We start from the raw sequence: 24,852 nt of genomic DNA, 5'->3' as shown, positions 1-24,852 counted from the left end.
ACGATCAAACATTAGTTTCACTTGCAGAAAGTCATCTGTGCAGCTTCATCCTCACTCTCTTACTGCCTCCATTTAAACTATGCATGTTCCTCTCTCCCTCACTTACTGCATGGTAGTTCTTAACATGTAAATAAAAGGTGTCTGTGTTTTCCACAACAGATTCCTATAAAAAGAATAAGCGAGACAACGTTCCTCCAGGACCATGGTGCTACATATATAACATGTAACAGACAATCAACACAGGACTACATAAAGTGCAAGTATACAAAAACTGCAAAAAACATTGCAGCACCAGACAGAACAGAACGATACAGACACAACAGTCCAATAGAAATGTGCATCAGTGACAGCTGGTTGCGCAAAAAACTCTGAGCTTTGTGCAAAATGTAGCTTGATGCATTAAGGTGTGCGTACTTGTGTGTATGAGATTGTGTGTGTGTGTGTGTGTGTGTGTGTGTGTGTGTGTGTGTGTGTGTGTGTGTGTGTCAGTCCAGTGTGAGTGTTCAGTAGTCGTTTGGGGGAAGAAACAGTTTCACGGTCTGGCAGTGAGGGCCCAAATGCTCCAGTACGTCTTTGCCAGAAGGCAGCAGAGTGAAGAGTGTGTGTGAAGGGTGTGATAATTTACTCTAATGTGCTCATTTTTGAGCAACTGTGTAGCCAATTCAGTTCAAACTTGAGCGGGGCTAAGAGAAGTGGATAATGAACTGTTTCCATGAGGGAGCGTGTAATGCACCAACAAAACAAATGCAGTGTTATGACAGGTTTTAACAGTTTTTTGATTTGGGGTCTTGGAAGCTGAGACTGTTGTTTCCTGGAATAATTTGACAGCTTATTAAGAGAGCAGGGTTAACTGGGAGACGGTGCTGAGGTTATTTAGAGTTTGCAAGTATGAAGCTGAATTCAATGTGCAATAGAATAGAATTCAACTTTATTGTCATTGCACATCTCAGGAGTACAAGGCAATGAAATGCAGTTTGCATCCATCCAGAAGTGCTTTGGCAATAATATAGATATATTACAAAAATGGGTCTATTATAGGTATGTTACAATGTACACGGTATGAAGGTATGTTATGAATATGCTATAACTATAAGTATGTACAGGCTGTAGTGAGTGTACAAGCTATGTACAGGATATGAACAGGATATAAATATTCAAGCTTTTAGATTAGATTAGATAAAACTTTATTAATCCCTCGGGTGGGTTCCTCCGAGAAATTCGGTTTCCAAAAACACAGCACTGACAGAAGTTACAGAATATGAGCAGAATACCATACGCATATATAAATACAGAGACATATATAAATAAAGAGTATACAAAAGGGATAAATAGAATAAATAGGAATAATAATACAAGGGAATGGCACATTTCAAGTATTGAAGTCTATTTCACTGTTGGATATTAACAAAAAGTATTACACAGTGAAGAGGCACTACAGCTTAGTTGCCCCCCCCCCCCCCCTCCTTTGTTCTCCTGTTTCCCCTAATGTCCAGCAATTTTTCTAGTGTTCTTTTCTCTGCCACTGTCACCAGAGTGTCCAGCTTCATGCCGACCACAGAGCTAGCCTTCCTGATCAGTTTTTCCAGCCTGGATGAGTCCTTCTTTGCTTTTTTGCTCCCCCAGCACACCACAGCATAGAAAAGTACTCCAGGAACCACCGACTGATAAAACATCCTCAGGAACTTCCTGCAGATGTTAAAAGACCTCAGCCTCCTGAGGAAGTACAGTCGGCTCTGGGCTTTTTTATACAGGTGCTCTGTGTTGCATGACCAGTCCAGTTTGTTGTCCACCCACAGACCAAAGTACTTGTACTTGTTGACCACCTCCACCTCCTCTACCTCTATCTGAACCGGCAGTGGACCTGCTCTGGACCTATACAGTAATGTGAAACTATACAAGTTATAAACAGTTGTAGAACTATAATTGTTATCATACAGAATGATTGTCTGTACAGAATTTACAGCAGTGCAGTTTAGTGAGATATGTGGCTAATTTCTACAGTGGTTATATAAAGTGCTAGTGGTTGTGAGTGGTGGTTCGGTCCATGTTATTATTGTGTGTATGAGGGTACAGTTGGACATTTTTTTTGTTTTTGTCTAGATGTGTGTGTTCAGTTATAGGTGACTGTGGGTGTGTGGGTGTAAGCTGTGTGATGAACAAAAGACAATAACATGTTAATGTGTATCTCTGTCTTTTCACTGCTCCACGCTAAATTCACTTCAGTACTGTTACAATAAAATATCTGTATTAATAATGAGGCTTAGTTGCTGAGGAGCTACACTGCGCGCTCACTACTCTCCCGGCTTCGAGCTGCACTCGTACTCGTCATGATAACATCTCCCTCTCTCGTTCCAGATAAACTGATGCATCTCGCAGCTGTCACGACCTCATCAGGACAGAATTATTTCAGTGTTAAATTTGATGCAATCTGCTAACATAAGTATCTCGTGGCTGCGTGACTCATTTAAATTGTCTCCTCTCATAATGTTGTGCTCTAAAAGGGAAATATATACACAATAAAACCATATGTGGAATCACTGTCCAGGCTTTTGGGTTGCTCAGCTGACGCTGGGCCTCTTTAGTAAATCTGGCTCTACATAGTTTGACAATTGACAGTTTTGACCATTCAGATTCTTTCTTGGCTCTGTCATGTGATTGAAAGCTGATACCAAATCTTCTTTTTCCTCAGGACAGAAGAAAGTAGCAGTGCGTTGCTCTGGCACATTCTAGCAGCTTTACATTTATCCATGGATTAATAAAGTATTCTGATTCTGATTCTGATTCTGATGAGGCCAAATTGTAGCCGGAGTCGCTCATGTGACTGATAATAATACTCAGTTCAGTTGGGGGGGGGGGTAGAGGAAGAACATTATATATATATATACAGACATATAGTATATACACTGGGTGAATGTGCAGTAGTAGCAGCAAGCAGGTGAATTCTGTACATTAATATGAATAGACATCTGACTATTTTACAGGATAGACAATATAAACATATTTAAAATTAAATGTAAAATTGAAATGTACATTGTGCCTTGGTTTAGTGTCTGGAAGAGTCCTGACTCAGTCAATTATAGATGATGTGAGAGGGCGGGTGTGTGTGTTTAGGGCACGGATGGCTTGGGGATAGAAGCTCCTCTTGAGTCTCTCTGTCCTTGCCCGGATGATGCGGAACCTTCTACCAGATTGCAGAAGTTGCAACAGTTTGTTGCCAGGATGGGACGGGTCCTTCAGTATCTGCGCTGCTCTAGTCCGGCATCTCCTGGTGTAGGTGTCCTGAAGCGGGGGGAGAGCAATCCTGCAGCAGCGTTCTGCTGTACGAATCACTCTCTGGAGAGCTTTTTGGTCCTTCACACAGCTGTTCCCAAACCACGATGTCATGTTCTGTGTGAGGATGCTCTCCACAGCGCCTGTATAGAAAATCCTGAGGATCTTTGGAGAGACCCTGAACTTCCTCAGTTGTCGTAGGTGATACAGGCGCTGCCTAGCCTTTCTGGTCTGGACCTGAATGTGGGCAGCCCATGTCAGGTCTGAGGAGATGTGAACACCGAGATACTTGAAGGACTGCACCCTCTCCACTGGAGCTCCATTGATGATAATGGGCTTGTAGTCTCTGTGCTGACTCCTTCTGAAGTCCACCACCAGCTCCTTGGTCTTGCTGACGTTCAGCTGGAGGTGATTGTCCTGGCACCATGATACCAGATTCTTCACTTCATCCATGTAGGCCGCCTCATCGTTGTTGGAGATGGCACCCAACACCACTGTGTCGTCAGCAAACTTCACAATGGTGTTGGAGCCATGGGTGGCCACACAGTCTGAAGTGTAGAGGGAGTAGAGCAGTGGCGAGAGGACACATCCCTGAGGTGCTCCTGTGTTGATGGTGATGCTGTGTTGATGGTGATGCTGTTGGAGAAGCACCTGCCCACCCTCACCACCTGAGTTCTGCCAGTGAGGAAGTCCAACACCCACTCACACAGACGGCTGTTGAGTCCCAGATCCCTGAGCTTTGTGAACAGTCTGCAGGGCACTATTGTGTTAAACGCTGAACTGTAATCAACAAACAGCATTCGCACATAGTTACCCCGTTTCTTGTCCACGTGGCTGAGAGTGGTGTGTAGGACGTGGGCGATGGCATCCTCTGTGGATCTGTTGGATCTGTAGGCGAACTGCAGCGGATCTGTGGTGTCTGGGATGGAGGAGGAGATGATGTTCTTCAGCAGCCTCTCAAACACCTTCATTACTACCGAGGTCAGTGCAACTGGCCGGTAATCGTTCAGGGATGAGGGTTTGCTGTTCTTGGGCACAGGGATGATGGTGGATCTTTTGAAGCATGTGGGGACCACAGACTTCGCCAGGGACTCGTTGAAGATGTAAGTCAACACACCTGCTAGCTGGTCAGCACAGCAGCGCAGCAGACGGCCGGTGATGGCGTCTGGCCCCGCCGCTTTCCTTGTGTTCACTCTCCTCAATGCCGCTCGGACGTCATGCTCCGCGTATTGGCAATTGGTTCTTATTCCTCCTCAAAAGTTTGTATAGTTGTCACCTTTTACAGTGGCCTCAGTGAGAGGCTGCTATGTGCATACATATCATTTAGTACCCAGAAATTCATTCAGCATAAAGTACAAGCCGTTGTTTCAATGATTTGTAATTTCTGACCACGTTATCACAGCTTTCTTTTTGCAAACTGAGGAGAAACTGCAGTGTTTGTTAACACTTAACAAAGACAGAGAACATCAGGCTGCTGACTTCATCTCCTGCTGTGGAACTTCACAGTTTATGTGAATGAATTGTTGTTTTAAAGTTTTGCTGCTTATTGGGAAATAATGTTCTCTTCCTCTTGAATGTAACAGAAGACCAACCCACTGGGCCTCTCAGTTTCAGAGAGAGACTGTTTGTTATCAGAGTAAGTACACCATTTACTTGTTTGATCTGAAACTGTTCAGCCAAACTGTTACTGAACTTGATTTCTGTGAGCAGGGCTTGTGGAGGTTTGTGCTTCCACTGGGAGTGGTCTACTTAACCGAGTATTTCATCAACCAGGGTTTGGTGAGTCCTCTGATGCCCTCTAGCAGCACACTCAGCTCACTGCATGCTGTTAGTGAAACTTGCCTCTGATTTTGTGTGATGTTGTGAGAATATTGAACCAGGAATATTTTTCCCTCTCTGTAAGATGGAACTCCTGTTCTTCCACAATATTTTCCTGACCCATGCAGCTCAGTATCGCTGGTCAGTGATCCATTACAGAGAGTATTCAGTATGAATGACTTCATGCAGATTGTTTGGGGTGTGCAGCTTTACTTGTTTCTTGTTTGCATCCTCAGGTATCAGACTCTGTACCAGCTTGGTGTACTGCTCTCTCGATCCTCTCTGCACTGTGTGAAGATCAGGAAAGTGTGGATTCTCAGTGTTCTGCAGGTGAGAAATGAGAATAAAATACAAATCAGCATCAGAGGGATGTCTGCTCCCTTTTTTTTGACAAGGTAGAGGAGCATAACCTGCAACTTTCTCTGACTGGCTCCTCACTACAAACAATAGATTTCAACATCAGTATTTGTGGCTGCTGTGCTCAAAGTGTGTACACACAAATATGTCTGTCTAATCTGCCTAATGTGAGTGTCTGAATTTGCACTTGAAGTCATTTATAATACTTACCTTGCTTGATCTGCTGCTCACCACAAACAAGCACAAGAATACAGTTTGCACCTTTAACTGTATATTTATAAGTTTTACAGCTTTTCGTACTGATAAAAAACATATTTATAGACACACATTTATATTACACAAAGTAATTAAGCAATAAACAATAAATGAATGTGTTTTTCTTTCTACTATGGACACTTCTGTTTTTGTTACGACAACAAAACCTACAAAACTGGACAGTCTGGGGAATGAGCTACCAGAGGCAGGGTCAAAAGTATACATGTCACTTTAGTTTGGTTGCCTTTTTGAAATGAATCATTGGTCAGTGTCAGACGGCTTAACAAACAAAACTTGCCTCTAAAACTGTTCAGGTATAAGGCCTGGACTGAAAATGAGTGAAAAAGAAGCCAGTGTTCAAGAAAAACCTTAAAATATCTTCAGAAAGCCGAGAGAGTTTAAAAAATGACAAGAAAGTTAGGTTACTTGGAAGCAAAATATGAAGAAAGTAAGGCCTGGTCAAGACTTTACACAATAATACATACATATATATATATTTACATGTCAAGTCAGTACAATTTTTGCTGGTTTCACTGGTTGAGGTGAAGTTACTGTATAGACTTATTAAAATGCCACAAATTAGACCAAAACATTAGCACACAAGTAATGAAACTCTGTACCTGATGAAGGTGTTGCTATGGATGTGCAGGTGTCATCAGTGTCTTTTATTAAAGCATGAACAGGAATTCATCAAATTACAAAAAGGACCTAAAAGTAATGCTTTAATGCAATGAAGTCTGGCAACTGAATCAGGGTAAACTTCCATTAACAGGCAGTGACTTTGCAATACAGGAAAGCTGAAGGTTTCTCAGGCAAGTCGACGTAATCATTTATGAAGGTTTACTTTGAATTTATGAATTTACTTTGCAACCTCAGTATAGACGCTAGGATGGTTGGCGAGGCCACAACTGCCAGGACTCCCATGACTCATGATTCCCACCTGCACAATTTTCTCCCCTTTACGACACACCAGGGGACCACCATAGTTTCCCTGTGGAAATGAAACACACAACACTGATTAGTGTGGCCTTTTTGTTCCTGTTTAGGTCTCATTTAAAACACAGCAGATTCAATTATACACTAAAAAGTAACTAGTAACTACAGCTGTCAAGTGACTTCAGTTGAGTGAAACTAAAGTACTTCATGTGTGATAAATCAAGTGTTTTCAAAGGTATAATCATCTATTCAATTAAATGCAAAAACAGAGTTTAAAAAACTCATATAAAATAAAACTCACTTTGCAGGCATCCCTTCCCTTCCTGTTGGCACCACAAAGTGTATTACGGGCTATCTGAGGATATGTCTCGTTACAGGTACTCCGAGGCATGATGGAAATCCTCAGCTGTTGAAGGGTTTTTGGATCAGGCAGTGGTACTGCATGGAAACACAGGAAAAGTATGGAAGTGACGGTTTGGAGCTAAATCGGTTTTATTTGAAAAAGTGATTTGAAATAGAAATTTTACATTTTGGTGTTTAACAAATTAAAAAATGTCTTTCAAACACTAAATGAAAACTATTATATTGAATGAATTATTTTTTCAAGCAAATCTTTTTTTGTTTTTATAGTTTCAGGGGGTTTGGCTTCTATTTCTTTATTTTATTATAAATCAAAAAATTTTGTTTCAAACCCGTTTTTCATATTTCAGGTCTTTTTTTTCTGCTTCAGACTTGTGGGCATGTATCAAAGGGCGGGGCATAAACTAATGATTGACAGCTCCTGTGTCGTGTTCGTTAAAAGTTAAAAATGAGCCCTTTGGTTAAAGATGGCGCTCCTTCAATGAATGTTGCCAGCACTAGCCGAACAATAAAGACATACGGTTTCTGATGAGCCTGTGATGGACCATATTGATATACACTGAAATTATAGATGTATTAAGGTGGATGTGATATTCTGGATTAGGCTCTTCGAAAAGATCAGGACAGAAGGACGTGATACGTGCTTTATTGAACAGCAGGACATCACACACAAACTTGTTGTTTTTCTTAGCGATGCACAAGCTACCTTTTTTTTGTTATGTTGGTCAACCAAGAACTAGCCCTGTAACAAGCACTTCTGTATTTTACCACTGGGGGGCAACAATTCACTCTATTACAGTGGGGGATTCAAATTTGAAAATGATGTCTAGAATTTGAGGTCGAGTCTTCGATTCTTCTCCAGTTTATAGCTCAGCTCAGCCCAGCCAATCAGAAAACAATATTCTCTGTTGCTGGGGTAAAACTGGAGCTGTCAATCATTTGTATGTGCCCCGCCCCTCATTTTTGTACACGCCCACAACACAAAACAGGCTCAAAAGTCTGAAACTGAAGAAGAAAAAACCAAGTGAAAAACAAACAAAAAACAAAAAAACGAAACATTATCAATGAAAACGAATAATTCAGTCCAAATAAAATAATTCTTTTTTTTCTATACACACTCTATTCAATATAAACATTTGGAATTTCATTTTCAAATCACTTTTCAAATTAATAAAACTTCTGACGATGATTTAGCTCCTCAGTGATGTTTCTTATTTGTAAAGTGCTTTGCACGTTATAAACATCTGTTTTATTGGTGACGGTATGGATAATTACAATGGAGTACAATGTGAGCCTGCCTTGATACAGCATGTATACTTTAAAGCCTACTTTCTGTGCTTAACTTACCACCATTTCCCACTTCCCCCCAGCCAGTCATCCAACACTCAGATGATGGACCAAAGGTGTCATCCTTGTCAGGCAGAGCCACTGGTGCAACATCTTTTGAAAATGTAGTCGGTTTCTTCAGCTTGATCAGAGCAATGTCATTTTCGTAGTTGCTGTTGCCCAGGTCTCGGTATGGAACAATATTGGCTATACCCATGTAACGGTGAGCCAGCCTTTTGCAGCTGATATGCGCCGATAACAACGTACGATCGATGATGATCATAACTGCATGACAAGAGAAACACACACATTAAGTCTCATGTATTTTGGAATGACCAAGCCTTCAACAAAACAACACTACACATGGGTTTTGTGGACACTGGTGCATTCAGCAGTTTAAAGGGCTTTTTGTTTTTTCATAGTTGGCAGAAATTAAAAGAAAAGGAGCTGCAGTGGAGTAAACATTACATTAGTTTGGACTTGATGCGGTGTCTGCTGGGTGTGTAAATATGCAGCTACTCACTAAAAACACAGCTTAAGATGCTGAAATGTGCATATGGTGTATTTAAATACTGACTGAGGCCTCCAGGTCTGACAAGTTAGGCCCACTCACCTAACTTGTCAGACCATTTCAGGACACTTGTCAGAAAGTGTCCTGAAATGATTTTGTCTTTATTGGCCAACAGTGAAGGTCCCTATGAGTAATTATTCCCCCAAAATACTCACATGCAGTGTGAAGCTTTTTTGTTATGACTGCTCTGGAGGATGTTCATAAAAATAATGAGACACGTTTCTGCAAACACACACAGACTTACTTAGCCAAGCACTGTGCAGAAGTCAGCACCCACTGCTTTGCAACGACGGTGCCGCCGCAGCCCCATTTCACCATTTTCGAATCATTAGATGTCATGTTGAGGTGAACCATCCATGGCCAACTTTCCTTTCTGGCATCCTCTGCACCAATGATGGAGCTCCTCACTTCATTTCCCAGTAGACCTGAAAAACACAAACAAAATGCTGGATGTAAGTTTGAGGCATCTAAGAAAATTAAATCCCATGTTTGCTATTTTGCTCAGAATGGATGATAAACATTAGAGCATCAGTCTATCGAGGCTGCACTCTGAAATCTGGGCTCTGGAGTTGGGAAATTAAGGTTCAGCATTTTTCTCTCTCACCACCACTGTTGTGGAGCAGTACCAACACAGTTAGCAGAAGTTTGCAGAAAGCCATGGCCGTGATGAAGAACAGTGTAGCAGTACCTCTGTGTGGTGAGGGGGGAACAAGTGCAGCTTTATATGCACTGCTGGAGAGATGACTATCATTAGTCCCGCCCTTTACATCTCAAACCACACCTAAAAAAATGTACATGTGTTTTTCACATACAGTGGAAAAATTGTTGAAGAGTTTGGTTGACCATTTTTGCAATGTGTCAAGGTTTTCACCTCTATTGTTTCATTATCTGCACTGCAGACCTGTTAGTGTGGCACAGTGTGCTTGAAAAGTTACCTGCTACTGCTGTGTTTAATTTCCACTTAAATTGTAATGATAGAGTTAAAGTGTAAGGCATAAAAGGTTAAACCAGATCAACTATGGGATTGCTTTCTCCTATTCCACTGAAATGATCTCATATTGATGTTATTCTAAAATTGTTCTCTGTGTTTTGCTAATGTATAATATCTTTACTTATATTGTTAAACAGACTGTAGTGAACAGGGTTCATTAATATATTTTATATTATAATATAAAATATGCGGTGGTTGGATGCATCAGCAGGGATGATGAAACAGAGTACCGGGCTGTGGTCGACTCCTTTGTCACGTGGTGTGAGCAGAATCATCTGCAGCTCAACGTGGAAAAGACCAAGGAACTGATCGTGGACTTCAGGAAGACCAGGAAACACTTGACCCCTGTTTCAATCCAGGGGGTCAGTGTTGACATTGTGGAGGACTATAAATACCTTGGAGTACACATTGACAATAAACTGGACTGGGCTAAAAACACCACAGCACTTTACAGGAAGGGCCAGAGTCATCTCTATTTTTTGAGGCGACTGAGATCCTTCGACATCTGCCAGAAAATGCTCAGGATTTTCTACAAGTCTGTTGTGGCCAGTGCGATCCTCTATGCTGTTGCATGCTGGGGGAGCAGGCTGAGGGTAGCAGATGCCAACAGACTCGATAAACTAATCTGTAAGGCCAGTAATGTTGTGGGGATGGAGCTGGACTCCCTCAAGGTGGTGTCGGAGAGGCGGATGTTGTCCAAGATAAAGACAATGTTGGATAACACCTCCCACCCACTCCATGACATGCTGGTCAGTCACAGGAGCACGTTCAGTGAGAGACTGAGATTACCGAAAAGCACCACTGAACGACACAGGAAATCTTTCCTGCCTGTGGCTCCCTGTACAACGCATCCACTTAACACACTGTTTACTGCTCAGCTACACGTGTTTCTTTTTCAGCTATATACATATATATATATATATATATATATATATATATATATATATATATATATATATATATAGAGAGAGAGAGAGAGAGAGAGAGAGAGAGAGAGAGAGAGTACTATTCTTAGTTAGCGTATTGTCTGTCTTGTTATTGTTTGTTTATAATGGAGCAGTGTAACAAAAAATAATTTCCCCCAGGGATCAATAAAGTATTCTGATTCTGATTCTGAAAATAAAGTGTTTTGCAAGTATCTTTATGATGTGTTATTGAACCTATATTATAGTCAGTCCTCTTTTTAGAAGTCTTTTTTTGGTTTACTGAACTGTGATTTTGTATTTGTTACGATCTCTGAAGGAGGCATTTTTTGATGTAAAGACTTTTTTACCAGATAAAAAAAGGAGAAACATAATGATCACTTTTCCCAAGCCGATTGCAGCTTCTACCTGCTGATAGGAATAACGTTTCATCACTCACGAAGATCTGTTTGACATATTATAATAAAAATCCAACTGTGTTCTTGACATTATTTGAATTTGAGCAAACTTAATGTCTCAGGCGGATCAGGAACGTTCAGAGCTGATATTGTTTCCGCGGGGAGGTTTTAGGTTGGACCGCCGTCTCTGGTGCTTCGTCGGTGAGGTTTGTGAAAGTTGCTGAGCTGAGGACCGTAAAAGCAGTTACGGGGCGTTCTTAGTGACAGCTTCTTGCCAGTGTTGGTGGGAGCTCAGAGCCTGTTAGAATGAGAGCTGTGTGCTTTTCAGCGGTTCGAGACCAACTCAGTTTCTCTTTCATTTAGCTTGGACTGGTTTGTAAACATGGAGCAGCCAGCCAGTGTCAACTCAGATCCTCTTCAGCGACTTGACGGTACCGGTGAGTGTGTCAGCGGCGGACTCGTGTAACTATCAGCATTATTGCTCCGTGAGACCTTAACGTTTGCTTTATCCTCTCATTTATAGGTCGTTGCGTACAAATCCGCAACTGGATTGGATTTTGGTGAGTGTCCCGATATTTTCAACAGATCACCAATAAGAAAGATCCCTCTTATTTCATCTAAATACATGTTGTGTCGTATCTATAGTAAAAGACGTTGTTCGCTCCTAAGTACTTCTTATGTGAATAAAAAGAAGTGCTGACTGTGAAAGTGAAGTCCACAGCTTCGTCATCTCTCATTTCTCCCTAAACTTTAATGGGATGTGATAAGAACCTATAGATACACGTCATTGCTATGTTTATTCACACGCAGAAATGAGGAAATGTTTTTAGGTCTTATTTGTAGTTTTCCTCTCACCATTAATCGGATCTTCCAGCTGTGGGCCCCGCCCCTTTTATGTATTTGGGGTTAAAGCAGTTTTAGCTCCTCCAGCAAGCCTTCCTAAGACCACATGCACTTCAGGAATTGCTTCAAGGTGGTACATTAAGATTGGCTATTCACTGTGTGTGCAGTCAGGTCTTTATGTGGAAAAACGACAGACTTGAGTCGGCACTGGGAAAGCAAAGATGATAATCAGGACTGAGCAGGAGAATAATCAGTAGCCTCTCTTGTACATTCAAGTCTTTGCTTCAGATCTATCACTGTATCTGAAGCACAGTGTCGTATGTCACGTCTCTTACTCACCTACTCACGGCTCAAGGTTCACGAGAGCGACACAGATATAAATAAAGGTCTCGAGCATGTACGACAGAAAGGGAGCAAAGGGAAAATGGAGACAGAAAGGCAGAGGAAAGGCCAGGGACCGAGTACTCGTGCTCCGCTGCGTACTCATTGCAGAGACCTGAGTTCCGTTGTGTTTTGCATTTGCTGCATGTCTCTCCCTCGGTCTGTCTCTTTACGTTATTGCCATTCAACCATCACCTTGCAGTAAAAACAAAAAGCCACAAATAAGTCACAAAAGAAAAGTTGTCATTGAATTCTGTCACACTGATAATTCACATTAGTAAGTAAACTGAAGCACAGATGGAAAGCCCAAGGTGGCATAGCAGGTAGTGAAATGAAAAGGCACTTTAGCTGCTACTAGAAAACAAACAATTAACAAAGGAGGGAGGGGAAAATACACAAAGCTATAAGAAGATGAAAGCTAGAAAATAATGAGGAAGCAAACTGGAAGGATGGACAGGAAAAAGGTGGAAGGCAGGTTGGAAAAGGAAGACTTTGAAGAAGCTTGAAAGAACAAAGGTTAACGACATGAAAAGCACAAAGACTGTGAAAAGGTCTTTGTTGAAAAAGTTTTAATATTATTTTAAACAATGTAGCCTTAAATGAATTCAAAAAACTAAACTATGAGTAGCTGATAAATGCTTGCTAATGCAAAAGTTTTGAAAGTGCACGGTACTGAGTGCACGATATTTTGGGGGGTTTTATGTTGAGAGAAATTTTGCAGCCGCTGATTAAGTTGTTATTTTTTGATGCATCTCCGTATCTCGTTTTTATCTTTCCACATCTATACAGGCTCCTCGGTTTGTGCAACAACTTTGCTTACGTGGTGATGCTGAGCGCTGCACATGACATTCTCGAGAAACAAGAGTCACGAAATGAAACGGCGTCTGTAAGAGAACAAATGTGTATTTAAATATGCACTGCTCAAGTAAATGAAAGGAATACTTGATCACTGGATTCTGGCACAAAGTCTTCAGAGATGTTGATCTGTCCAATCAGGAAACAGAAACTGCTGTGAATGCATTTCACCTGCTTAGGTGCAAATGAAAGATGCATAAGGTGCACTGGAGGAGTAACAACAACTATTTCTATGTCACTGCTCATAGTAAGAGAAGGTACCTGCAGTCTATTCAGAGTGCACAGCTCTAACCCTGCAGCAGGACTGTCATGTGATGAGGAGCGCTGCCAGAGCTCATATACTCATCATGTTCCAGGCAGAGGATGACTTTGGTTTCCTCTGATTCCATTTCCATCGTTACATCTTATTTTTCCACAATAAACTGCATGATGTACTTTACCAGTTCAGATTCTCAAGTTAAAAATCTCATTCATTGAGATCTGATGTGTGACTCAAGTGTTCCCTTTATTTTTTGAGCAGTGTAGTTTGGCAGTGGTCACGTTTCAAAGTCGTTCTATGTTTAGGGTTAAGTGAACTTCTCAGCTGTATATTTCTATTATTGTTTCCCAGACTTCAGCCTCACTGCACGTGGACTTCCAAGTTGGGAACAGTAGCAACAGTAGCATCTATGACTGCAACCCTGTCTCTACTGCGGTAAATAAAGGTTCACTGCACTGATGCAGTAAAACGTTTGTTCTGGGTGTTTAGTGTCGAGACAAATGTTATAAACTTTTGACTGGTTCACAGTTTGTGCTCTCGTTTAGAAGCGGTGACTTCCTTTTAAATGTTTATTTTAAAAAAGACAAACGTCACATGATTGATGAGGTACTGAAACTAGTATAACACTTAACCAAAGAAGGATAACAGCAGGAAAGCTTCCTACACTAATAAGGCTAATGTGTACATATTAACAGAAGCACATTCAATCAGTAAATACAGTCCAATATCTGGTATAATAACAGATATACTGTAGATTGTATCTTAGATAGTAAGTTAGGAAACATGTTCATGTTTGTAGTCAACAGTATTTAGCGGATCATAAATATTTCAGGTTCCTGGAGGTTATGAAAAACTCATGAAATGTTATTATCATTATAGAGACATTACTGAGCACATACATTTATGTATTATATAATTTAGTTGTCATGGCCATTACATTATGGTGGACCAGCCAAACACCATCACTCTAGTAGCACGCTCCACATAAATAATGCCTTCTGTTTGTTGGTACATTTGAAAGTGTGGAAAAGAAAAAGGTCTAACATGTGTTCTCAGTTTAATCCACAAAACCCAAAAATAAAAGCTGAGTTTTATTTCTGGTTGTTTCCCAGCTTCATTAAAACAGATGTATGAGGCAGCAGTGGTGAGGTGTGTGGTAGGAGTGACGGATGGGTTTAAGCTGGGGGTGGCATCCGCACTCTTTACTGTGAGCCCCTTCTTGATTGTGATTGTGATGTTCAGGCAGGAGTCTCTGTGGACGATGATGTTTGCAGATGACGTTATGATCTGTAGTGAGAGCAGGTGGAACAGAGTGTGGACAGGTGGAGGTAAGCGTGGGAGAGATGAGGACTGAACATCAGTCAGAGAGAGAGAAGGTGAACATGCAAGCAGTAGAAATGGAGAAGGTAGATAAGTTTAAATACCTGTAATCAGTCATCCAAAATAATGTGCAGTTCACAACAGAGAGGAGTGGAGAGGATTGTAAAGGGTGGTTTGTGACAGAAGAATAAGAGGAGGAATTAGGAATGTAGTAAAAGCTGTGATGATGTATGGTGTGATAACAGTGGGCACTGGCAAAAGGTAGAGCTGAAGCTTTTCATTAGGAGTGACCAGGATGGGCATGATTAGAAATTAGTATATCACAGCGTTTGAACGTGTACAGAGGACAGAAACTGAAAATGCAGGACAAAAGATGTTAGATATGGAGCAGCCAGACAGGAGGACAAGAGGAAGACCTCAGAGGAGATTGATGGATGGTAGTGAAGGAGGGCATAAGGATGGATGGTGTGGCAGAAACTACAAGCTGTATCATTTGTGTCCACAGATGTTCAGTTGTTACATTTTTCTTGGCAGGCTGTGCTGTTAGCTGACATCCTACCAACACTCTTCATCAAACTGTTCGCTCCCTTTGTGATCCACAAAATGCCTTATGGGTAATTATTACTTTGATTGCTGTTCCTTGTTTCCACTTGCTGTGTTTTTACAGTAACTAACAATCATCACTCACATTATTGGTACGATCTGATTTCACTGCACTGATAATAAACAAATAGTTGTTTCTTTGACAAACTTGCAAATGACAAAAACTGTGACGTCCTTCCTGTTTTACAGTAGTGTGTTTGTATCAGGTGTCAGGATTTTAGCCCCACTGGCAACATGAGGTTTGAGTTTGGTTTAAAAAAAGAGAAAGAAGAAGAAAACAACAAGAACTTTGTTTTATTTGCATATTATTTCCACTCAATCCCACCTTTGGCGCTCTTTTTGTACTGCTGCTAAGCTGCTGTGATGTCTTTTGGCAATAATGATCTCCATTTGTTTTCGTCTGGCTTTAATGTTTTCATGTATATAAGATGTTAATTTTATGAATGAGAGCTTAGCAGTGACCAAACATATGAAATTGGAGCAATAAACAAACCTACTTGGTTAATGGCTGTGCCTGGTTTCAGTGGCCCCGGCTGACTAATCAGAGCTGAAAAAGAAAAGAAAAATTGGACTTTATATGTTTTGTGTGTGATATAGTCAGGAAGTCAGTTGTTAACAGACCGAGTTCTTCTTGCTGTCTGCATAAAAACATCGCTGTCATGGTGCTTTCCAGCTTTCCTGGTTAATTCCTGTTCTTTTATCCCAGCATTCGAGTGTGGTTCTGTGCCATCATGGCAGCAACGAGTTTCCTCCTGGTGTCCTTCTCCTCAGCTGTGTGGATGAGTATTCTCGGTAAAGCAACCTGTTAATAATTCAGATCAGATCTTTTATCATTAAGGGTGTCTGATATGGCTCTGATGAGCTTTTAGAAGGTGGATTAGATAAAACTTTGAGTTATTTGCTTCGGTTTAATTTCTTCTTATCTACTGTGAGCATCTGTGGTTGTTCCACAGAAGCTTGATAGAGCTTTACTGCTGCTATAAATAATCATTTATCGTACCAGTTCACGCTTCTATCAAATACACTCCTCCAGACACCAAACGTACCAGCCCCAAACTAAATGCTGCCACCTTTAAAGCAGTAGTGATACTGGCACCACAGATCTACTGGAAGAACTGGATACCAGATGCAAAGACGGCCCCTGCTTGCTAGAAATGTCCTGATAGGCTCTAAAGGGCTTGTGCAGCAAAATACCATTAGCAGTGGATGGAAATTGTTTCTTTTTTTTAATAGACAGCCCTATTTCAGACATTACTGTTAGAATCAAGCAGACCTCTATGTGAATAAAATAAGTCAGTAAAGAGCAACTAAATTCGATTCAGTTCACCAGTAACTAAAATGTAACCATTGTGACTGCCCACAAAGGTCCTGTAAATGAGCTCTTTTTATTGAAGTTTGTTCTTCAAACAAAAGAATAAATTCTTCCTCTTTGCTCTCTCTGATCACGTTCTCTGTGGCTGTGTTTGCAGGAGTGATCTTTGCCAGTATCAGCTCAGGACTGGGAGAGTTGTCCTTCCTCTCTCTAACAGTATATTTCAGCAGGTAAACACTCTTCACTCATTCTTTTTGCCAATTTTGAATTCAGTTGCTGCTCTCTTATTAAAGATTCAAACAGAGCTTGTCCAGATGACAGAACTTGGGTTGATGCCCAAAGTGTAGGGTAAAGTTTGTGAACAAGGCAGAGTTTACACAGTCGAATTCTTTGAATTCCTGCATAAAGACAAAATTTTATTTGTATTTTATTTGCTGTGTGGAATCCCGTTTCTGCCAGGACTGAAGTAAGAATAGCTTGAAACCAGAATCATTCAATGGAAATTACTTTTTGTTACACTTGCTTAGTAAAAATTGTGAAAAGATAAAAATTATAAATAAAATAATAATTCATTAAGTTGATATAACAAAGTCCAAGTGAATTAACTGCTATGGAAAAAGAAAAATTGAAAAAAACAAACAAAACAAAACTAATTCTATGTGTCAGAATTAAATGAACAATACCAAGTGTGCAGTATTAATGGAGGTTTGCAGAAAGTAATTTTACAATAGTTTAAATGTAAGTTGAGAGTAAGGAGCTTTGGTTGTTTTATAAAAACAAAAGTTTAGAGGGGTTGGGATTGTTGACAGTTATAACTAAAATAACTAAAAACTGAAATAAAATACAGATGATAACAAGAAAAGCAAAGTGAGTTTATTTTTCATACATGTTACACAAATTTCCATTCATCATTTTCTCCCTGATGTCACCCATTTGTTTCTGGAGCTTCATAGTGTTTTATGGAGCCAGACTCAAGCAGAGGTTGGAGTGCTGTCTCCATAAGCTGTGCACACAGACACACCTGCTCATTAATAAGTTACACACTAATAAAAAACACCACCAGAATTCCCAGACTTCTTGGACAGTCTGCACCACAGAGTTATATGATCTTGGTAAAAATGGTAAATGGCCTGCATTTGTATAGCGCTTTACTTAGTCCTGATGGACCCCAAAGCGCTTTACACTACATTCAGTCATCTGCCCATTCACACACACATTCACACACTGGTGATGGCAAGCTGCATTGTAGCCACAGCTGCCCTGGGGCCCACTGATTGCCTCTGTAAGATAATTCCTTCTTCAAAAGACATCAGCAGCATAAATCAGCTGGCATCAGTGACCAGCTGTGCTGATGCCTAACAGAGAACAGATGGACTGCTACAGGTTTGCAAAAAGAAAAGTTATGAAAGAGTTATCAATCTGATATTCTTGATATCAGACATTTTCCACTGAGTTACGTAGTTTGGGTGCTTGACTTTAAATGTCAGTTTCCACGATGACAGAGCTTTTTCACAGTAACTCCAAGTTTCCTTCTCACAGTAATCCTGCTTACAGCTTAGGCTCACAGCAGATAAAGTCCCGGTCAGAAATGAGTTTAAGAAGCTGTGAATGGTCTTCCAACCATGTTTTTATTTTTACTCTGGAACATTAACGGTGGTTTTCTGTCTGCTCCAGGAGTGTACTGGAAGGCTGGGGCTCAGGCACTGGTGCTGCTGGTCTTATTGGAGCCCTCCTTTACTCAGTCCTCATCCAAGCTGGCCTTTCACCACGGGTTACACTGCTTATCATGCTGGTCGTCCCATTCACTATGGTGGTAAGGTAAGTGTGCAGGGACAAGGATTCTCTGTATTTTTGTGTTGTGACTCATCGCTCACTCACATAGTTAGTTTGTGCTTTGTTATTTGTGGACATATTATCTTATTTTGTTTTTAGCATTTTTGGATGGGAGTTGCTTAAAGTGAATCAGTGGCACCAAACTTGGCAGGGGATTAAGACATTCTTTAACTATGGTCTTGTGGCTTAGGCAGGTAGGCTGTTTTTAAGTTGTCATAGCATGTACACCGTGTGTGCATCTAATATGTCAGTGTTGATGGATGCTAATGACATCCTCATGAGGTGAATGTTTTGTGCTGTGACCTTTAGTGCTGTGGGAAATATGGCTACTGGATCACTTGTGAGTGTTGTTGGCCAGGTGATGGCAATAACACTGAGGGGTGCTGAGCCACCCTTGATGTGATCATTGTGTGGCCATAGCTCTCCATTTTGTGGTTGGTCACTAGTATGCTTGCTTTACTGAACCTTGTGGATTAAAGTAACTTGTGGTATAAGGCCATTTGAATGTGACCATTTGTGTGGTGGAAACAACAGATCACTTGATTGTGGGTATTTGTTGCTGCTTTTGGTTTTGTGTTGTAGCAGGTCAAGTAATCATTTTGGGTTTGTGACTGTCGTGCTCCTTTGTGTTGGTCACATGTTACTTCTTGTGTGTTCAGTGTGGCAACTTCAAATCCTCATGCAGGGGCATCCATGCTTAAAGATGCCAACTATAATGTGAACACTGTGCTTCTGTTAGCTTTTACTTTTATTTCAGGTTTGTGGTTCAAGGACCTGAAGGCTTCAGGGGGGCTTTTAATAAATGTAGGGGTCCTAGAGGAACCCTTTTGAGGGAGGAGGTGTTACGTCCCTCTGCAGCCCCTAATCTCCTCAGTGTGTTCACCTAGTCAGGTGCTGATAAAGGCATATCTGAGGCAGGCTTTTTAGCCAGCCATTTTAGCCGACCTGCTATGCATTTTAGGATTAAAACCTCTTCTCACCCACAATCTGGTATTCATCTCCTTTTTTATGTTGCGGCTTTTGAGCCGGGTCGTAACAGAGACTTAACAAGGGTCCAATTTTGAATTAAGCTTCTGTAGGTCTAAGGTGTAGGTAGCCCAATGCTTTCATCTGTGGAGGTGAAGTGGTGGCCAAATAGTCACTTTAATTAAGTTCAGTTGACTCCAGTTCACTTCAGTCAAATGAGACATTGACAGGATGTAGTTTGTATTTCCTGTTGAGACTTTTTCCCTGTAAACTGCGTATAAATGAAGCTGAAACTTACAAAATGATTTGTCGTCTTCTTCATCCCAACAATTTTACCAGCTATTTCTGCCTGCTGGTTTGTCCACCTTCATTACCTCAGTGGAGGACCAAGGAGACTGAGTATGCAGCTTTGGTCTCTGAGGACAGACAGCAACTTCTGGACAGTTCAGACGAGGAGGAGCCCGAGAGCTCCACCACAGGTAAATGTCACATTAGAAGGGTGTAGCATGAAATCAGCAATAAACTGAAATTTAAATAAAGTTCAGCGACCAAATCCTGTAAAGACAAACCCTGTTTCATTGTTTGATATATCTACTAACTGAACACGAACACATGAGTTCCTTTAAGTGTTTGAGTCCTCCATGACGCCAGTTTTGTTTTTCCGTAAGAATACATGAATTTTAACATTTTAAGCAATAATTTGCACAAAAAGGCAGATGCAACAAATATGATGAAGATATAAAATCATTTACATTTGAAGTTTGTCCACAGAGACTCACGTTTTCTTACAATGATGACTTTACACTGTTGCCCAATAGACACGCCTGAAAGATCCCAGAGCGTTGCTTTGCTGTTATCTAATCAGATGGTCATCAACACATGTCAGTTTCTGTTTGACATGGTGAGAGGAAACGCACTATTCTACATCTTTATTGAAATTGATAAAAGGAGGTCATCACCTAGGGGAAGATGTGAGTCGCTCAGATGGAAAACAGTGAAAAGGTATTTAAAGCACAACAGTAGTTTATATTTACCTCAGCTAAGAAGGTAGAAGTAATGTTATTAATCTGTCAGTCAGCAGGTTTATAGCCCAAATTTTAAAATTGCAAAACGGGGCTAATTTTTATTGTTTAAAGTATAAACAACAGACTTCTTAAAAGTTCTCTTCCTTTTTTGAATGGATGGATGTGTGCTGGTAGTCCATAGGAGCTATGAGTTTGGCAGGTATGTGTTGTGGCTGCCTATTGTCACTAAGTGCAGTGTCTTGAAAGAGCCAATAATGTGGGCTACGGTGGGTTATGTTTGGCCTTCAGTTGGTTCTTTAGCTCAGCCTCTGTTTCACAGAAGAGTCATAAGAGACTCTGGTGAAGTGGGGAAGTGAAACTTCCTCAAAACTGTCTGCTGCAGTATTGTTCATGTTTTTCTCGTGTACTTTTTTGGTCTTTGATTTTTCTTAATGCCTCTGTCTTCAAGGTGAACATGCTGTTTCCTTTTTAACCAATCAGCATATGACCTACACAAAGGCTGTATCCCAATTCAGGGTCTGCAGCCTTAACGGTCCACAAGGGCCGCGTACTCAAAGACCGCTAAGGCCGGAAGTGCGAGGCTTGTGAATTGGGACGGTCTAGCCTCCGTGGCGCTGCCCAGGTTGCCTAGCAACCATGACACTAACAGCTGGAAACGTTTCATACAGCATTATTTGACAGAAATGAAGGAGAAAATCTTTTGTTTGTTTGTTTTTTTGTTTGTTTGTACATGAGCTTTGATTTGATAAGTATCTGAGGCTGAGACCACAGGACTGTGAAATTATGATTATTGGGCTTCACTTCTGTACTGAACAGTCATTTTAAGATTAGCTCGTAAATAACAATTAGCTAATGTTGTTCATGAGACTAAAGTCATCTTACTTTGGTAATGTAAATATAATATGGACAACATTAAAGTCATTATTTCAATCATTATTAGTTATTAAAGCAGTGAAAGAATTCTGTTTCAAATACTGAGCTTCAGTAAAGATTCAAGCTGCATTTATTTGTATTTGCTGTCACCTTAAATCTTCACTCAAAGACAGGTTTCTTTGACACTGTATATATAACTGTGTTATATATAAGAGACAAATATTGTTGTTTTAATATGTTGGTATTACTCAATTTGTCTCAGTGTTTACTTTAACCTCCTAGGACCTGGCGTCCACATATGTGGACATCACATTTTGGGATATTTAGACCAAAATACTCAATTTTGCTCTACAAGGGCCTGATATCCACTTACGAGGACATTATACTGCTACTGTTCTATCAAAATTTTAAACGAATATCCTCATATGTAGCTCTTATTTTTCTTAAAAACAAAAATAAGATTAAAAAAAATCTGGTAATTCTTTGTTTTTCATTCATCGGGCCTCAATACGCCCAAATATCAAAGAGAAATGAAAAATGCATGTCATGGAAAAGTTCGGGTCTTAGGAGGTTAAATATCCATAAAATCATCACATTCTCTGTAGGATTAAGGTCAGCTATTGAACGGCGTATATTTTAAAGTAAAGGCTTTAAAACCAAGTTAGTACAAATGTCACTAATGTCACATAAGTTTGCTGACATGTGGCCAACAGTAATGTTTTAGTGTTCTTCGTTATTAAACATTTGCACATAAATAAGTGACATAATATTCAGTACTTACTTTTAAAAGTTTACTCTTCGGGCGCCCCTCTTCCGCCGTTTTTTTTTTCTGGCAAAATTATCCACACCCACCGCCGCACTATGCATTCTGGGATATGTTGGGCCACGAAGTCTACACCGCCACATCCTTAAAATTCAGGGAAATGAAGGACGCATTTGAGGGCCGCATTTCGAGCAGCCTTTGAATTGGTACAGCCTTCGTCGCGTCACTGTGACGTAATCGGCCTTAAAAGCGGCCTTTAAGGCTGCAGACCCTGAATTGGGATACAGCCACAGTGTGACTGCATTGGCAGAGGTGTAGCGCACATGTGCATGCAGGTTACCTGAGTTTTTGCATATATCAAATGACACATCTGCCGTGGCATCAAACATTAGTTTCACTTGCAGAAAGTCGTCTGTGCACAGCTTCATCCTGACTCTCACTGCCTCCATTTAAACTATGCATGTTCCTCTCTTCCTCACTTACTGTATGGTGGTTCTTAACAAGTAAATAAAAAACTTTGTTTTCATAATATTTCAGAATAAGAGCCCAGTTAAGAAATTAAGTGTTTCTATCCAGTGAAGCACCAAAGTGCTTTTAATTTGAAACGGTTACAGGAAAACCTGAGGTCAAGTCAAATGGCTTTTCAACCATGTTCAGTGCTACAGTACACAGTGAAGCGAGACAGCGTTCCTCCAGGATCATGGTCAATGACATATATGACATGACATATAAAAGACAATCAACACAGGACTACATATTTTAATTCAATTCAATTCAATTTTATTTTATTTATTTGAATTGAATTGATTTGGCGCTTTATATAATCACAACAAAAGTCACCTCAAGGCGCTTCAACATACATACATACAGTGCAAGTGTGCAAAAACTGCAAAAAACATTGCAGCACCAGACAGAACAGAACGACAGTTGGTTGTGCATGTTTGTGTATATGAGATTGTGCAGATAAGTGTGTGTGTCAGTCCAGTCACTGAGTGGTCAGTAGTCTGACGTTTGGGGGAAGAAACTTTCGCAGTCTGGCAGTGAGGGCCTGAATGCTCCGGTACGTCTGTGCCAGAAGGCCAAATTGTAGCCGGAGTAAAATACGAGCGCTCACAGGCTCTGCAGTAGCTGTCTTAGTTTCTGACCACCCTTTGGAACACAAATTTGCGTGCTAAGCTAAACGGATCACATGTTCCTCTCTGTTCTTACTCATGTGACTGATACTGATACTCAGTGTATTGGCAGTTGCTTCCTATTGCTGCTCAACAGTTTGTATATGTTACCTTACAGTGGCCTCAGTGAGAGGCTGCTATGTGTATACGTATCATTTAGTACCCAGAAATGAAATGTTTCAATGATTTGTAATTTCTGACCACGTTATCACAACTTTCTTTTTGCAAACTGTTTGTTAACACTTAACAAAGACAGAGAACATCAGGCTGCTGACTTCATCTCCTGCTGTGGAACTTCACAGTTTATGTGAATGAATTGTTGTTTTAAAGTTTTGCTGCTTATTGGGAAATAATGTTCTCTTCCTCTTGAATGTAACAGAAGACCAACCCACTGGGCCTCTCAGTTTCAGAGAGAGACTGTTTGTTATCAGAGTAAGTACACCATTTACTTGTTTGATCTGAAACTGTTCAGCCAAACTGTTACTGAACTTGATTTCTGTGAGCAGGGCTTGTGGAGGTTTGTGCTTCCACTGGGAGTGGTCTACTTAACCGAGTATTTCATCAACCAGGGTTTGGTGAGTCCTCTGATGCCCTCTAGCAGCACACTCAACTCACTGCATGCTGTTAGTGAAACTTGCCTCTGATTTTGTGTGATGTTGTGAGAATATTGAACCAGGAATATTTTTCCCTCTCTGTAAGATGGAACTCCTGTTCTTCCACAATATTTTCCTGACCCATGCAGCTCAGTATCGCTGGTCAGTGATCCATTACAGAGAGTATTCAGTATGAATGACTTCATGCAGATTGTTTGGGGTGTGCAGCTCTACTTGTTTCTTGTTTGCATCCTCAGGTATCAGACTCTGTACCAGCTTGGTGTACTGCTCTCTCGATCCTCTCTGCACTGTGTGAAGATCAGGAGAGTGTGGATTCTCAGTGTTCTGCAGGTGAGAAATGAGAATAAAATACAAATCAGCATCAGAGGGATGTCTGCTCCCTTTTTTTGACAAGGTAGAGGAGCATAATCTGCAACTTTCTCTGACTGGCTCCTCACTACAAACAATAGATTCCAACATCAGTATTTGTGGCTGCTGTGCTCAAAGTGTGTACACACAAATCTGTGTGTAAGTAGTGCATATAAAATGTTGTGCACAAACCCATAATTGGTCCATTAGGCAGTAGGTGAAGCTGCATTAGTGCATAGAAGTGTTAGGAGCAGCCAATAACAAAACGGCGCAGCAGCTGTCCTCAAAAAATTACAACCACACAATGATCCTCATCTAGTAATATTTACAAGGAAACGTTCATACTATTTACACAGTGACCCTGCCCCATTTCCAGGTGAAACAGAGAACGTGCTGATGATGTTGTATAAGAGAGAAGCCTGCACCTCTAAGAAAGATTTTTGGAGAAAATCTGACTGTAGAAAAAGAAAGAAGCCAGGA

General features: G+C 40.7%; 2 protein-coding genes across 5 annotated transcripts in view; one reads left to right on the top strand and one right to left on the bottom strand.

The window, feature by feature from the left end:
* Nucleotides 1–24,852, top strand: part of cln3 (CLN3 lysosomal/endosomal transmembrane protein, battenin) — a 32,692-nt gene that overhangs the window by 6,335 nt on the left and 1,505 nt on the right. The window contains exons 1-13 of one of the 3 annotated variants that reach the window (XM_040049214.1): nucleotides 11,368–11,642; nucleotides 11,729–11,765; nucleotides 13,219–13,315; nucleotides 13,895–13,978; nucleotides 15,398–15,477; nucleotides 16,173–16,258; nucleotides 16,936–17,008; nucleotides 18,453–18,596; nucleotides 19,917–20,056; nucleotides 23,790–23,842; nucleotides 23,917–23,985; nucleotides 24,110–24,165; nucleotides 24,261–24,354. In XM_040049214.1, coding sequence (XP_039905148.1) covers nucleotides 11,588–11,642; nucleotides 11,729–11,765; nucleotides 13,219–13,315; nucleotides 13,895–13,978; nucleotides 15,398–15,477; nucleotides 16,173–16,258; nucleotides 16,936–17,008; nucleotides 18,453–18,596; nucleotides 19,917–20,056; nucleotides 23,790–23,842; nucleotides 23,917–23,985; nucleotides 24,110–24,165; nucleotides 24,261–24,354 — 1,068 coding nt within the window. In that variant the 5' untranslated portion in view covers nucleotides 11,368–11,587. Of the gene's footprint in view, nucleotides 1–11,367; nucleotides 11,643–11,728; nucleotides 11,766–13,218; nucleotides 13,316–13,894; nucleotides 13,979–15,397; nucleotides 15,478–16,172; nucleotides 16,259–16,935; nucleotides 17,009–18,452; nucleotides 18,597–19,916; nucleotides 20,057–23,786; nucleotides 23,843–23,916; nucleotides 23,986–24,109; nucleotides 24,166–24,260; nucleotides 24,355–24,852 lie in introns of those variants that run through there. The other 2 variants (XM_040049213.1, XM_040049215.1) reach the window with 2 other exon arrangements.
* Nucleotides 5,853–9,617, bottom strand: LOC120744696 (tryptase-2-like). Of its 2 annotated transcripts, XM_040049222.1 has the most exons (5): nucleotides 9,498–9,617; nucleotides 9,138–9,318; nucleotides 8,344–8,607; nucleotides 6,938–7,074; nucleotides 5,853–6,691 (listed from the first exon to the last, which is right to left on the bottom strand). In XM_040049222.1, the coding sequence occupies exons 3-5, from the start codon at nucleotides 8,603–8,605 to the stop codon at nucleotides 6,560–6,562; spliced, it is 531 nt and encodes a 176-aa protein (XP_039905156.1). In that variant the 5' UTR covers nucleotides 8,606–8,607; nucleotides 9,138–9,318; nucleotides 9,498–9,617; the 3' UTR covers nucleotides 5,853–6,559. The 2 variants fall into 2 exon arrangements, 1 of the variants encoding a protein (XP_039905156.1); XR_005698439.1 differs by lacking the exons at nucleotides 5,853–6,691; nucleotides 6,938–7,074 and adding an exon at nucleotides 7,627–8,001.

Source organism: Simochromis diagramma, unplaced genomic scaffold (assembly GCF_900408965.1).
Source record: "Simochromis diagramma unplaced genomic scaffold, fSimDia1.1 OVJJ01000517.1, whole genome shotgun sequence".
Classification (NCBI taxonomy): Eukaryota; Metazoa; Chordata; class Actinopteri; order Cichliformes; family Cichlidae; genus Simochromis; species Simochromis diagramma.
The sequence above is the reverse complement of the archived record's forward strand: the minus strand, read 5'-3'. Positions and strand labels throughout refer to the sequence as shown.